General features: G+C 36.9%; 1 protein-coding gene across 19 annotated transcripts in view; it reads left to right on the top strand.

Annotated features, from left to right (window-relative positions):
* ARPP21 (cAMP regulated phosphoprotein 21) overlaps positions 1-16,016 on the top strand; it is a 157,433-nt gene that overhangs the window by 106,169 nt on the left and 35,248 nt on the right. For all 19 annotated transcript variants that reach the window (XM_030812157.1, XM_030812153.1, XM_030812168.1 and 16 more), the window contains one exon: positions 217-343. In XM_030812157.1, the coding sequence (XP_030668017.1) occupies positions 217-343 (127 nt within the window). The remainder of the gene's footprint in view (positions 1-216; positions 344-16,016) is intronic.

The following is a 16,016-nucleotide window of genomic DNA, read 5'->3' as shown; positions in this document are numbered from 1 at the left end:
AAAGAAAGTCACAGAACCAGCTCAGATTTAAGTTTGGGAAATGGATTTTGCCTCTGTACGGGAGAAGTAGCACACACATACACATAGGCATGAGAGAAGTTTGCGGTGGCCATCTTCACAACCTACCACAATTATAAGATGAAAACATATTTTAAGTTTAAAAATTTACATTATCTACATTCTCATTATCTGCTTTCTTCCTCCTTTCTTCCACAGATGCCTGTATATTATTATCCATCTGGTCAGTACCCTACCTCAACCACGCAACAGTACCGGCCCATGGCCCCAGTTCAGTACAATGCTCCGAGGAGTCAGCAGATGCCACAGGCAGCACAGCAAGCAGGTACTTGGAATCTGTTTCCCATTTGCTTCTCAACCCAGTTATTTTTGCTGGTGAATCTTGTGCTCTTTGGACGAGTGTCCAAGCTTGGCAATTTAAACCAGCACATTTCCTCTACCCAGAGAAGATGACAAAGCATTTGATTGACTCTGTGTGGAAAAGTAGTAGGTATAAGAAGGTGAAGCATATGTCAGACTAGCATCCCTGGCATGCATGCTAAACAGTCTCCATAAATTATTTTTTGATCCTTCTTCTGTTAAAGCAGAAAGTCAACCATGTCCGTACCTTTCTAGTTCATACCTTCTTTTAATTTTTTTTTCTTTTCAATTTGAAGAGTGCTTCCTCTGTTCTTAAGGCTAGGGAACCAAATTAGGTAGTTTCAATATCGTGCTAAAAGATACTGCCTTTAGAAGAAGGCTACTGACAATGCAGCGTGTCTCGGTGGAACTCTGACTCCATGGTTCACTTTCACGATGGCCACATGCCTCCTGCCCAGAGCCCGGCAGCCACTGTGCAGTGGGAAGGGGGGCCGATACACTGTACGAGAGTGAGTAGCAGGTCTCACAGTGAACCGGTCTCTTTCCCTACTGTGTCACACTCCTAATGGAATGCCGTTATCCAAAGAGCAGCACGAACCCGACAGGGCTGAGTGACTTGTGCTAGGGAGAGGTTTGTGTCATTCCTGCTGACCAAACTGCGGGAAAAACTGCTAATTGTCATGCTGAAGACCGCCTGACGGGGAGACTCTGCCTTCTGTAAGTAGGTCATGTAAAGAGCACGTGCTCCTTGCTGCTGCTCATAGATGCCTGCTCCGTGATCTGATTTCTGCACTGAATCTATGTGATGCATATGGAATGTATACAGATACATGTATGTAATATATACACAATATGTACCATTTTTATAAGCTATGAGAAAAGTGCAGTTCTTGCCAAGGATTAGCACCAATCACAGACATCCTAAGAATACTGATGCTGACACTGCTAGCATCCTGTCAGATTGGAGAAAGAATTAAATTCCCCCGTATTGTGGATGGCTACGTGTTCTTTGGTTTATCTCATGGCCTATTTAAAGTCTGCGGGAGAAGAATTAGAGAAACCTATATCTTCCAGCCAGATTTTGTCTTGTTTCAGCACTGTATTAGTTTGGGGAAGAATATATTTGACCTCTGAATTGACTTTAGACTTTTACAGTGTTTTGAGGACACTAAAGGGTTTCAAATAACTATTTATTTTAAGAAAATCACTTGGCAATATTTTCTCTGATTTGTGGAAAATGTTATTATCTTTATCATTTTGTGGTAACTGTGCTATCAGTTTAGATACATGCTGTAGAAATGTGTTGCTTGCATTCTGGATGATCTTATTTTATGCTAACGTTAATTAAAGGGTTAATTTACAATCTTGAGGATCTTGGTTTAGAGGCTGTGTGGAAGTTTTCTTCTTGGTTACTAATGCCTTTAGAAGAAGAAAGATGCAGATATCTAATTATAATGATTTTTATTAGGTTTGGTGCCATTGTGTGGCAATTTTAAAAGAGATTATTTCAGTCTCATGGTAGGGTGTCATCATACAAAGAAACGCAGTTACAAAACATGCTGCAATCCACTAAACCCATAAACTCTAGATCTGTATGAGGGGATGAGAAAGTTAGATGAATATGATAACTGGGCAACAGAATTAGATTTCAAAAAATTTTTCAAAAAAGTTTAGGCCTCCCCCACTGACTTCTACATTGCTTTTTCTCCTCTTCACTAACTTCATTAGCGGATGTCAAAGCAAGAGACAATATATGAGACATTTTTTACTCTTTAATAAAACACAATGGGAGATTTTAGGGATGTGGAAACACCCTCCCCCATTCAGTTAGAGACCTAACTGGCTCCAACTACATTCCATGGCAACCTGGTAGCTTTGGTTTGTCAGATTCTCCCATATCACCACAAAAATGACATCCCCAAGGTGAGATAATGACACTGTAATGAGAAGGGTGCACTCTAGAGCAGCATCAAGCTCAATATAGAAGCAAGGCAGTGCCTAGGGTGTCAAGGAAGTGAGTCCAGTTAACGTCGCCTGTGCAGGGTGAGGAGGTGAGAAAAGTGAAATGGTCATAAACAGTATTGTCCCCAGAAATGATGGCATTAGTATACACATGCAGACTGAGACCTTTGGGCTCTTAGTTTTTGTGACCATCACACTGGATACCTGGCCTAAAATCCCAACACAGTTTCCACCACAGTGATGAATGTACCTAGTATTTGGGAAAGCAGATGGTGTTCCCTAACCTTACAGAGAATCACTTCTGCTAATAAAATCCAAGTAACCAGCCCACACAGTGGCTCTTTGAGAGTGCACAGAGGCTCTGGGTCCTACAGCTGGGAGGCCTTTTGTAGAGCCTAGGGAGACTAAGAGAAACTTTCCAAATGGACATGGCAGTCATTTGTGAGAGCAACTCTATGTGGATGGACTATCTCATAGAGGAAGGAGCCTCTTCAGATAACTGTGTAAGTTATATTTTCTGGAGGATCTAGAAGATAAGACTTCTCCATCTTTAAGTCAAACTATGGGCTACTATCAGCATGTCACCCTCCCACAGTCATGTTTTAACTTGTTCTTCCTCCTGCCTCCTGCAGCTGTGCGTCTTGGGATCTGACCCTCTTCCATCTTCATCTAATAATGACACCAGATTGTGTCATAACATCCTCTGCTATCACGTGGTTAAAATTAGAGTGAGAACAGAATTATGTCAGTTAAAGCCAAATGAGATTTTAATCCGAATTTGCTTCTTGGCACTGTTCTTAATCTTTATTTAATTGCAGTAAAAAGCCTCTCTTCTTTCTCCTACATTCTTGACAGAATTGAAATCTCTGTCAGTTACTACATCTTTCCTAAGACTTAAAACTCTACACACTGAATTTTTGTAAAGTGAACTGGACACTATACTGTTGATTAAATAGGACACCTGAGTTCCCCTGTGGCACAGTAGGGAGACGTAAGTTCTTTATCCTGGTGATTTTGTACTCTTCATCTGATCAGCACATGGTAAAAGGTCCTAAACATGTGGAAGAGGAAGCCTATGTTGGTGGTGATTATAAATAAAGAACACTAATGTTGGGGCCAGGTGTGGTGGCTCACACCTATAATCCCAGCACTTTGGGAGATGGAGGCAGGTGGATCACCTGAGGTCAGGAACTCGAGACCAGCCTGACCAACATGGTGAAACCCCATCTCTACTAAAAAATAATAAAATTTAGCTGGGCATGGTGGCGGGTGCCTGTAATCCCAGCTACATGGGGAGGCTGAGGCCGGAGAATCACTTGAACCTGGGAGGCAGAGGTGGCAGTGAGTCGAGATTGCACCACTGCATTCCAAATCCAGCCTGGGCAACAGAGCAAGACGCCATCTAAAAAAAAAAAAAAAACAAACAAACAAAAAAAAGAACACTAATGTTGAGAAAGTTTAGAGAAATCAAATGGTGGAGTTGCAAAACGATATTTGGAATTTGTAGCTACATTTGTGAGAAAAATAAAAACCTTCAATTTACAAATATCTCCAACAGAAGAATTTGTTTATTGCCCATCTGGCATTATCAGGTACCTCCAATAGTGGGGAGATGGTTTTCTTTCTGAAGGAATTATTGATAGCCCAAGTCTGTGTGGAAGAGCAGTTATCAGGATAGGTGCACTGCCTCATTAGCCAGGCATGGTGGTACTTGTCAGTAGTCCCAGCAACTTGGAGGAGTACAAAATCACCAGGATAAAGAACTTATGTCTCCCTACTCTGCCTCAGGGGAACTCAGATGTCCTATTTCATCAATAGTATAGTCTCCAGTTTACTTTATAAAAATTCATTGTGTAGAGTTTTAAGTCCTGAGGTGAGAGGATTGCTTGAGCCTGGGAGGTTGAAACTGCAGTGAGCCATGATCATGCCATTGCACTCCAGCCTAGGTGACAGAGCAAGGCCCTATCAAAAAAGAAAAAGAAAGAAAGAGGAAAGAAAAAAGAGAGAAAGAAAGAAAGAAGAAAGAAAGAGGGAGGGAGGGAGGAAGGAAGGAAGGAAAAGAAAGAGAGAGAGAGAAAGGAGAGAGAGAAAGAAAGAAAAGGAAGAAGAAAGAAAGAAAGAGAGAAAGAAAGGGAGAAAGGAGAGAGAGAAAGAAAAGAAAAGAAAGAAAGAGAAAGAAAGAAAGGAAAGAAAGAAAGAAAGAGAGAGAAGGAGGGAGGGAAGGAAGGAAGGAAGGAAAGAGGAAAGAAAAGCAGTTATCAGGTTATGGCTTGTTTATAAAAAGACTATAGTTTTAAAATCATTCTATCTTTGGAAGTCTTGGAAGTGAGAATATCTTAACTGGAAACAGAGTTTCTCAGCGTTCAGATATTGAAATAAAGTGCTGATGAACAAACATTTCATTCCTTAATTTTTTAAGTTTATTTTAGTAGTTAGCTCTCATGCCATTTTTTAAGTTAGTACCTGTGTTGCTATGGTTTTGTTCTTGTCGAGAAACAAATTTAAGGCCACAAAAATATTAGCAATTATCATATCTCCCATTGATTCGGGATCTTTAGTGGGCTAGTTTAATCACTACCACAAGTTCGCAAGGGAAATATAGTGTTCCTTCTTTACAGATAGGTGAAACTATTGTTCAGGGAGGTGAAATAAATTATCCTGGGTCTCAAGGTTAACTGTGTAGGGAAAAGCACCCAGACATGACTGGTTTTAAGCCCATGTGTTAAGCATTTTATTGGAACAACTTAAACACAGTTACTAGTTTTGCCTTTATATGCTATCATGGATGATCGCATAAAAACTGGCATGTGAGAAATAAACCAGCATGCCCATGTTATAGAGGCAGGTGATATTTAGTTAATTGTTCGAGTACACAGGTTGACCTAAAAGCAGAAAATATAAGAGCCTTGGTCTTCTGCCTCCCTGCTGAGCTTGGGGTTCCATATCACTTTGTAGAGATGGTCAGTAACAACAAATGGCAGAGAGCAGCTGAGACATTTACATTCAAATCACACATTAGAAAGGAAAAGAAAACAAAAAAGAGTTCCTCTTAGATGGTTTCCAACTCCAAATTTCCTTTGAAGTTTGACTTAAAAAGAAATATACTTAGCTTGATTCTTGGCTCTCCAAAATCTTGGTCATTCCTAAAAGCAAAAATAAATAAATAAATAAATAAATAAATAAATAAACAAACAAACAAAAAAAAGGAACTTATAAAGTCCTATGTGTGTTCTTAAATGGGAATTGGGGAAGAATTTTGGTTTAGTGTCAGAGTAACACTAGCCTCATAAAATGAATGGGAAAGTGTTCCTTCCCTTTCTATTTTTGGAAAGAGATGGTATAAAATTGTTACGAAATCTTCTTTGTTTGTTAGAATTCTCCAATAAATCCATTTGACCCTGGAGATTTTCAGAAACATTTTTTTAACTTTGTATTTTAAGATAATTTCTGGAGATTTTAAATTATGAGTTAATTTTTTATGATTATAGTATTCAGATTATATATTTAATCTTTGCTTAGTTTGGATAGTTTGTTATCATTAAGGTCTTGGCCCATTTCTTCTAAGTTGCTGAATTTAAGAGTATAAAATTGATAGTTTTATTTCTTTACTATCTTTTTATAGCTTCAGGATATGTTGTGATATCCTGTTTCATTCCTGATATAGATGATTTTTAACTTCTCTCTTTTTATTTTTGTCAGCCTTGCTAGATTTATCAATTTTATTGATCTTTTCCAAGAACTAGCTCTGTTTCATTGCTTTTTCTATATTGTTTTAGCTTCAATTTCATTGATTACTGACTTATCTTTATTATTTTATTATTTTCTTCCTTCTGTTAATTTTAGGTTTATTTTGCTTTTTTTTTGGTGGTGGTTTCTTGAGATAAGAAGTTAGATTTTTGATTTGAGATTTTTTCTCTTTTTTAATGTAAATATTTAATGCTATAAATTTCCCTTTCAGTCTTGCTTTAGCTGTGTCCCACAGATTTTGATATGCTGTATTTTCATTTTCATTCATTTGTATATATTTTTAAATTTTCTTTGAGACCTTATCTTTGACCCGTGGATTATTTAGAGGTGTGTTGCTTAATGGCCCAGTGTTTAGAGATTTTCCTTTTGTCTTCCTGTTACTGATTCTTGATTGATTCTATGATAGTTAAATAACATATTCTGTATAATTTCAGTTCTTATAAAATTTTTGAGGAGGTTTTATGACCCAGGAAATAGCCTATTTAGGTGAATGTCCCATAAGCACTTGAAAACACTGGGTATTCTGTGGTTGTTGGGTGGAATATTCTATATATATCAGCCAAATCAGGTTGGTTTATTTTGTTGTTCAGGTCTTCCATATTTTTTCTGTTTTTATGTTTACAGTTCCATCAGTTGCTGAGAGGTGGATATTCACAACCCCACCATAAGACTTTCTACAGCCTTGGAATGAATTTCAAGGCAAAAGTTGCCTCCAGTGTCCCTGACATGCAAAGACAGAGGAGGGACTTAGTTTTTCAGACCATGCTATCTTTTAGTTCCTTTTGCAATTGAGTAAGAAATGTTTTGTCACCTAAAAAAAAGTTAACATTTCATAAAAATAGTCTGGAAGGTAAAAGTCTTGTGAACAGTGATTGGGCTTTGGGTGAGCTGTTCCTATAAGCTTCTGCCCACATCTCTCACTTGCCAGGCTTTCAGCCCTGTTGCTTAAAGCCAGTAATACTACTTTAGGTTTAGGTAGAAGAGTGATGAAGATGACCGTTTACAAAGGACAGTTCAACAATCTGCCTTCCTAATAGACCAGGAGAGTCTATATTCTTGAATGCCATGAAGATAGAACAATATGAAATCAAGACAGCTACACAGCAGAGTAAAGACAGTAAAAAAGAGCGCGAGGGAACCTTAAGTTAAATTATAACTGCAGCAAATCATTTGGTATGGATTCTGAAACTGTAGAGATGTGTCTCACCTCTGCTTTATAAAATCCCTTTTCTCTTTTACCCACCCCCCACTCCCAACTATCTGCTGAATGATTCATTTTGGGTAAAAAGCAGTTTCATAGAGCATTTTCCATTAAAATGTTTTACTTTTGAAATTACAGTTCAGAAGGAGGCCATGAAAAAGAAATCCTAAAAATGCATAGTATTGCAAAACCTATGCAGCTTTTATGGGGCTTTCTTATGGTGATTTAATGTACCTCTGTTCTGCGTGAGTAAGTAAGTGATACTCCAATCTGCCTTGCAGTAGTAGAGGTGGAATTTCTCACGGAAGACAATAGTGGAAGTCTTTGGAATTTTTTGGAATGTCTTTACTCACTCTTTCCACTTATATTTAAGATAAACCTCACTTTGGACTTTCCCTTACAGTCTGCTCAACAGCCAGAATGAGATATGTGTACTATGAATATAAATGGAGTTTAAATACTTAATTTTGCTAAATGAGGAAAGTGAGGCTAGAAGGCCAGTCTCCGGCCCAATGCAGTCTCTCTTGTCAGAGCCAGAGAGGGTCTTCTGCTACTTTAGCACCTACAGAATTAATAACAGATACAGATTTCAGAAACTCAGCAAGCTTATTCAGACAGTCTGACAAAGTCTGACTTGTCAGAGTCTACTCTGCCTATGTGAACTCAAAACCATCTAATACCTGCAAGTTGTAAAGAGAGCACACAAACAAGAGAAAACAGTATCTCAATAATTTGGAAATATGTTATTACCTATCCCCACTCATAAGAAAAGAATTGGAGATTCTCCAACTGTCAGAGTATGATCTTTTTCTTCCCAGATAGAGAAGGTGGAAACGAGCCTTTACAACAGGACTCTTGTTTGTTCAGCTAATTGGGGAAGCTAATGATGGATGCAGATAAATCAGGTTGCAATGAACTAAAAATACGTGCAAATAAAAGACATAGGAAAGAATGGTGAGGGAAGGGGAAACCAGGTCAGGGAATGTATATCCTGTTTGTTTTATTTTGCTGACTGATACTGTGATAACAATATCAATCAGGAATCTGCAGACAGCACTCTGACCTTTTGGATCTAGATGCCATTGAATCAATCCTGTATTCTACATCTGAGGAAACTATGTGTGTTTAAAGAGTTCTTTGGTGAAGAATTGTGAAGTTGGAGGGGATCAGCCTGTCAGAAATACAAACTTTAAAATAGGCCAGTTTTTGTTTCCCTCTGGAACAAAAATTCAAAATGCCTTTCAACTCTTTAGTTATAGTTATTCAATTCCCTCTAGCTCTTCTGTACACAAATCAACTCTAAGCCTCTGAAGATTCATAAAAACATCTTGCAAATGCTATCCCCAAGCCCTCTCATGGGAGATAAGAAGGTTACTATAACCAGGCTCCTAGAACTTTAATGTGCATGGAAACCCAGATCTTGTTAAAATGCATTTCAATGCAGAAGTTTTGGAGTGTCTTGAGATTCTACATTTTTAGCAAACTCCCAGGTGACGCTAGTGCTACTGGTCTACTGTTTTGAGAGTAATGCAATAAATAGTACATTTTTATTCATGGCCAGCTCATATACAAGTTGTTGCAAAGGGAGGGGACCTACCCAAATTCATTATTTTATTTCACATTATTTGTGTTAGGCACAATTCTAATATTTCATAGTCAACATATCTAATCTTGTGAATTACAGCTAGTATTTAGAATTAATATGCTAATGTTTACAAATCCCAATTTTAAGAAAGCATATGAATATAATGTGATTCCATGACATAGCATACACTCATAAATGCATGAATAACATGTGTACCTATTTTCACTGTGGTATGGCAGGAAGTGAATGTGTGTGTGTGTGTGTGTGTGTGTGTGTGTGTGAGAGAGAGAGAGAGAGAGAATATTCATTTTAGCCAGATCTCTTGGTGGTTTATTTTTCCCTTGTGGAAAATATGGTGCTTCAGATAAAGTTGTTGTGTGAATATTTAAAAGGCTAAAACACAAATCTCTCAACCATCTAATTCAAATATAAATAAGAGCAAAACTGTGGTTAAGTATTATGAAATCAAATAGAATGACAGCCTAACAAATCAATTCATGTCAACATATGAATATACACATTTTGTGTTTCAAAGTTCAAATACCCAAGGAATATGTCTCAGACCTTTTGGGACACTTTCAAAGGTATAGTATGTTTCAATTTTGGTATGCCTAGTGATCTGGGAATTTCAACAAATTTAAAATAATAATACTTCCATCAAAGCTCATTTCAATTGTTCAGATGGCAGAAAATAACCAGACTGTGAAAATGTATCCCTATCACCCTTTGCTGCTGGCAGCTCTTTCCTTCAATCATTTTAGTTTACTCTTGAATGAATAATAGTGGAATGGACTTAGTGGCATGTCTGGCAGGAAGATATGATTATCTGTGGAACATGTATATTTGAAAAAAGACCAAAGCCACGATTTCTTTTCTGATAGTTCTTCATAGAAATTCAATAAATAGCAATGTGTTTAGTTTCTTCATTCCTACTTTTAGAAGTAATGTTTCTGACATAATAGCGAGCTGTTAGTATTAACAGCTCCAAGTAAGAAATAAGGTTATTGCCTCTTTAATGTTGTTCTGAAACACATTTGGGATGGGGCAAAATGTACCTTAATGGAATCTACAAATTTATTTAACCAAAGCAGTTGAGTAAGGGTTGACAGTGAATTCAATATTTTTAGCTTGACTGATTAATGTAATTGTCGATGTAATTGAGAAGGTTTTTTTTTTTTTTTTTTTTTTTTTCCAAATATCGCTTTTCTCATTCTTTGTGCTTCTGCTATTCTTCACCTTGATTTTTTTGGTCCTTGGGGTTGGCTGGAGATAGGGAGAAGGAGCATCAGAGCTAAAGAAAGAATGTGGAATACTGGTATGACCAATAAGATACATTAATTTATAAACAGTAGGATTTTTGTCTTTATACCTTAATTTGCCTTCTCTAAGAGTTGATGATTCTTTAAAAAGATGTATTTTCCTAATAATTTACATAAATTTTAATATTTAGAGTCCATTATTCTTTGTAATTTTTATTTGAGAAAATATGTATAACTAATAACACTAAGAGAAGCAATGCAAAAGTTGTTACACTTGACAGCTCTAAGGACATGATTTATACTTTGGGTGTCTGCATTATTATATTTCCAAAAGCAGAGGGGTGAGTTATTAAAGAGTGACACAAGGATTTAATTGTCTGATGTCTGTTAACATCAGTGGGAGGAGTCACATGGATAAATCCTTGTGGAACATGCTGTTCTGAAAATATTGGTTTGAAAAAGGTTTCTATGGAAATGTTCATGTGTTTCTTTCATTAATCGGTCTAATTATTCCATTTACAAAAATGAGAATGAGAAGTATAACACTGGGATTAGGAGAAAAATTAACATTATTAAGAGAAATAATAAGAATCATGCTATTTTTAGGCCTAAAAATCTTACACATTCCCAAAAATGGTATAGATGGCCAGGTTCTCTCTGTCGCCTAGGAGGTTATAGTAAAAGGAATTTGTTCAGCATATTTGCAGTAATTGCTTTAGCGCTTTGTATTTTATGTGATTTTTGGTGTTTAAATTTACATTTGTTATGCAGTTAAGCACTACTGGTATTATTAGAATTTCTGCTTTTCTGTAGAGATGGAAAGTAAGACAAATTATAGCATTATCTGTTTTCTTTACTATACAAAAGAAAATAGAAAGCAGTCGTTTGAAAAAAACAGAAAGAAAAAGGAGATTGGGATTAAAGATGGTAAGAAAAGAAAGGTGGCAAGTAAAGCATACACATATATGTTATTGAAAGCTCTAGCATTTCTTTGCAGTTTTTCTAGGACAGAAACTAAATAAAAAACAAAATCACCCTAAAAATTTCAAACTACTTTTTCCAAGAATGTGATTTACCTGATTATTTAACTGAATGAAATCTTGACCCTCCCTTTTACTTTTCTCCTCCTTTTGTTTCTTGTTAATTTTTTGAGAGCAATTTCTGTTCTCAGTTGTCACCTAGATCTATGAACTACCCTGTTTTTCAGTCCCACTTTTCTTCTGAAGCACATTTAAAACAAACAAACAAACAAAACTTTTCATTGTCTCCACCACCTTCCCAACCCTAAGTCAGCTTTCTCATTGTATTTTCTATCTTTAACTCTTGACTCCACACAAGTTCTCTGCAACTCTCTTTATACTCTTTTTTTCTTTTTAATATTAAATAAAATTTGCACTTCAAACTCAGGATGCTGCTCATGTTATGTTTTAGTTGTCTGCATTTTTCTCTTTATCAGTTCTTTTTCTTTCTATTCTGCACATGTCTCTCCATTATGAGATAGGACACTTCATTATTCCAGAGACAGTCTCAATCTAACAGCCAAATAATGAAGAAGAATTTCTGGGATTTTCTCCTTTTCTAGTAAAAGACCACAAAGAGTACCATGCTATTTCTTGTTCACCGTGGTATCCCTAGAGCCAACGTAAATTTGGCCCTCAGGATTTGTGACTTCACGTAGCAATTAGTTGTGATAAAAGAGTGAAGAGCATCTTGAGTAGTGTTATTTTTATCTTGCTTTCCAAATTCAGAGATGCATTGGTACCCATGGGAAAACTGCAAGGCTTTTGGATGGTGTTTAAATTTTTCATTTGCAAGAACTACACATTTGCTTAAAAACTTTAGTGGTATTCCAACTTTGAATAGGAAGCAGTTTGCAAATTGCTGAACTTATAAGACACTATCTCAGAAGTAAGTACCCCTGAAAGACGCTGCTTTTTAAAACTCTTTCTTCATTCTACTGTCTTTAGACATGACTGCTTACTACAGGGACACAAATGCAAATTCAGCAAAACCGATCAGCATGGGCTCATTTTACTCATTACATCCTAGTTTGTCTATTTCCCAGACCATCAGCATAAGATCACAGTTTTAATCACCCCCTCCAGCTCTGAAATACCAAGAGCCCTTCTCTCCAGATGAATGGCACATAAATGTAATGGTTCCACAGCAACAATCACTGTGACCTAGGAAGGCTACAATACTGACTGTAACTCATCGAATTAGTATAATTCTAAAAGAAACACTGTAACTTAGGCACTCTGTTTAGAGCTTATGCGAGTGACAGTCTTATAAGTGGGTTCACTAGTTGGTTCAGTTGTTATAGTATGATTCCATGGCTGAGGCATATTTGCACATCCGTTCTTTGGGAGAGTATGTTACCAATGTGCAGTAGCCTTCACATTTACGCTCCTGTCCAAAGCCACGAAACCACCACAGACCTTCCCCATGCTTTCATTTAGGTGCCATTCACAGTTGTCAGCCAATCCTTCCTGGTGGCAGTGATAATTTTGATGGCTCTTCAGTGACTCCCACCAATCCCTAATCATGAGGAAGATGCTTAATCATAGGGAAGATGTCAGCCGACATCATGATTCCCACACTGTTTTTTGAAGGTACCCAGAGACTTGTAATTCTCCCAGATGCTCTTACTGCTTTGGGGATTGTTTTGTCGTTGTTGTTGTTGTAATAGGTCCCGCACAATTGCACCCTTTGTAAGCCACAATGTGTCATATTTGTTCTGAGAATAAAAAATAAATGGCAGAAAGAAGGTCCAGATTAAAACCAAAAGCACACCTTGCAGAATGCAGGATATTGCAGTGGAACACACATTTTGAGTATTGTAGGAATATGCAGTAAAAGCTGTCAAGCTAGCTCCAAGTAGGTTTGCATTAATTTTTGTTTCCTAAGGAAAACAACTTATAAACAAATATCACTTTCATTACTCATTTGTGCATGGGCAGTGTTAAGTAGCCAGTGGTGTGGTATTATGATACAGAGTTCAGAGGGTTTGAAGTGCCTTTTAGTGATTTTTTTTTTTTTTTTTTTTGAGACAGGGTCTTTCTCTGTCACCCAGGCTACAGTGCAGTGGCATGAGAACTGCAGCCTTGAACTGCCAGGCTCAAATAAGCCTCCTACCTTAGCCTGAGTAGCTGGGATTACAAGCACCCACCACCACATCTGGCTAATTAAAAAAAATTGTAAAGATACGGTCTTGTTATGTGGCCCAGGCTGGTCTCAAACTCCTGAGTTCAATTGATCCTTCGGCCTTGGTCTGCCAGAATGTTGGGGTTACAGGAGTGAGCCACCACACCCACACCCCTTCAATGAACCTTGATGAATAATTCAATTTTCCCAAGTTAAGACCTATTAGCTCTACCTGCTAGGAAAGGCTCAGCTTTTGCTGACCTGGGCCTGTGGAATTGAGATGAGTCAAAGAGAACAATCCAATGACAAAAAAATAAATCCGAGAAAAAAGCTCCAACCTAGCTGAAAATTGTAGCAAGAATTAGGAGAAAGAGAAGACAATCCAAGTGGTGGTTTTTGTTATGTTTGTTACGTTTTCTTTTTTATATAGAACATTTTATAAATTGTGAAAACAATGCAGTACATAAAGAAGGCTTTTTAAAAAGACCTCAAAACTTTATGCTAACAAAACAATGAATTTTTAGTTTTGACTCTTTCTGCCTTTGAGCCTATATATATATGTATGTTATAGATACAAACATGTATTGTGATCATACAGCGTTGCAATTTATTATTTATTTGGTATTATATTTATTCAAAACTCATTATTTTACACTCGATTCTGATTTCTGTGACAATTTTTTAAAGAAGTAAAACTGTATTTTCAGATTTCATGTGTTTTACGTAAAAATTCAAAGCAATCCACAAAACAACTAGTAGAACTAATAAGTTAATTTAACAGTGTTGCAGAATAGAGGGACAATATACAGGAATCAACTGTGTTTTTACATACTTGTGGAAAACAAATAGAAAATTTAAAAATTCTATTTATAATAGCAACACAATTTTAATAGTAATAATTAATCACAACGTTCCTGACCTTGTGGCCCAGGGAGGATTAGATCATTGCCTCATTCGTCTGAGAACCACTCCTTGAGCCCTAGACACAAAGCAGTACCTTGTAGAGAAACAGCAATTACAACTTGAAATATTTCTCTATGCAGTCCTTGCTTTCCTGATTTCCTCGTCAATAAAGAAGCATTTACTTGGGAGGCGGGGGAACTAAGGCTTTCAAATCTCTCATGTATCTTCTTTAGCTTCCATATTCAACAAATATTTCACAATAAACTTTGGTTTTGCTGCTTCTGTCCCCAAACAAGGACAATGCCATAGAATTTTCAGAGTATTTTTCCACCTTCCGTCAAGGGCTTTTGTCTTTTTAATTTCCCATTGTTAAAAATGACACAATTCAAGGAGCTCACACTCTTTGAGTTGGAGTCTACCTCAAGTGCCTCTCTGAATATGCTACACAAAGGAGACGGTTTCCTTAGCAACAGGAATGTGACGAGAAAAAAAAAAAAAAAAACATGGAAATATTTGCTCCCTAACTCCTTCCCCAGCGCCCTTCAGCCCTGCCGTTTGCCATGCACAGAAACTACGCTTTTGACAAGAATTCAGCTCCTGATTAGTTTAACCATTATCTATAAGTCCCTCTACAAACCACTTGCTCTATTTTTTTCATTAATGAAACCAGTTCAGCTGTGGAATGGTCATTTTCTCATTACTGCCTTTAGCTGTTCTTTTCTATATATTTAAGTAGAGAAAGGGAAATTGGGTTTTAAACAGTGTGTGTGTGTGTGCGTGCGTGTGTGTGTGTGTGGTGGGTGGATGTATGAATGTGATTGTCCAGATAAGTGGATTTTAAGTGACTGATAGCATTTATTTTTACATTTATTTCCAGTGTCTGAAATTTGCATATAAGATACATTTTAAACTCTGGCAGGTGGCAATGACGTGTTTAGTGACCTCTATGAAAAGTAATGTATTAATTTGGCAGTACTTATGACACTTATTAAGTGCGCTTCTGAATAAACCCCCACGAGCTTAATGTGGTTTTCTCTATATATTAAAAATTGGCAAGACAAACATAGGTATACGAACTTACAGATAGAAGAATCTAACTGAGGTCTAAATCCAGGGACATCATTCAGCAATATGGAGATCAATAGATGTGATTTTAAGTCCTAAATGCTCACTATGCCTAGGAAACCAATAAACCCACATCATTTGGGTCCAAAGCACAACCTTTTCCCAATACAATTTATCCCTTTTTCCTGTATCTTTTACTTACTCAGAGCAATGACATAATATGCATATACAATTGTTCGTTTCTAAATTATTTTACTGCTGAGCTTATCAGCTATTGAAGAATGTTTAGTGTGTTGTAGACTTTCTCTTTTTTTTTTTTCCAGGTAATTGAACAGGTAATTGAGCCACCTGTTCAGCTTGGAACTTTAGGAATCTATGAGTTTGCTGATATATTTACTGTATTTTATTCAGGAAGAAGTCATCAGCATAAGTAGAAAAAACAGAAGAATTAGTATCTGCCATTTTTTCCTTTCATTTTTTTATTTTCATGTTTTTCCTTTCCTTTTCCGTGTGTGTGTGTGTGTGTGTGTGTGTGTGTGTGTATGACTTAAACAACTGAAATTTATTTTCCCACAGTTGTGGAGGCTAAAAGTTCATAATTAAAGCATTGGCAGATTTGATTTCTTCCGAAGCGTCTCTCGTTGATTTGCCAATATCTGCCCATTCTTTTTAAACTGAAGAATTAAAGAAAAATATGAAGTGTGGAAAACCAGTGTGCTATGCCAAAGTGTTCTTATAATGTGGCCAACAAACACCAACACTTTGGATTGTT

Source organism: Nomascus leucogenys, chromosome 4 (assembly GCF_006542625.1).
Source record: "Nomascus leucogenys isolate Asia chromosome 4, Asia_NLE_v1, whole genome shotgun sequence".
Taxonomy (NCBI): Eukaryota; Metazoa; Chordata; class Mammalia; order Primates; family Hylobatidae; genus Nomascus; species Nomascus leucogenys.
This window is presented reverse-complemented; position numbering and strand designations above follow the sequence as displayed.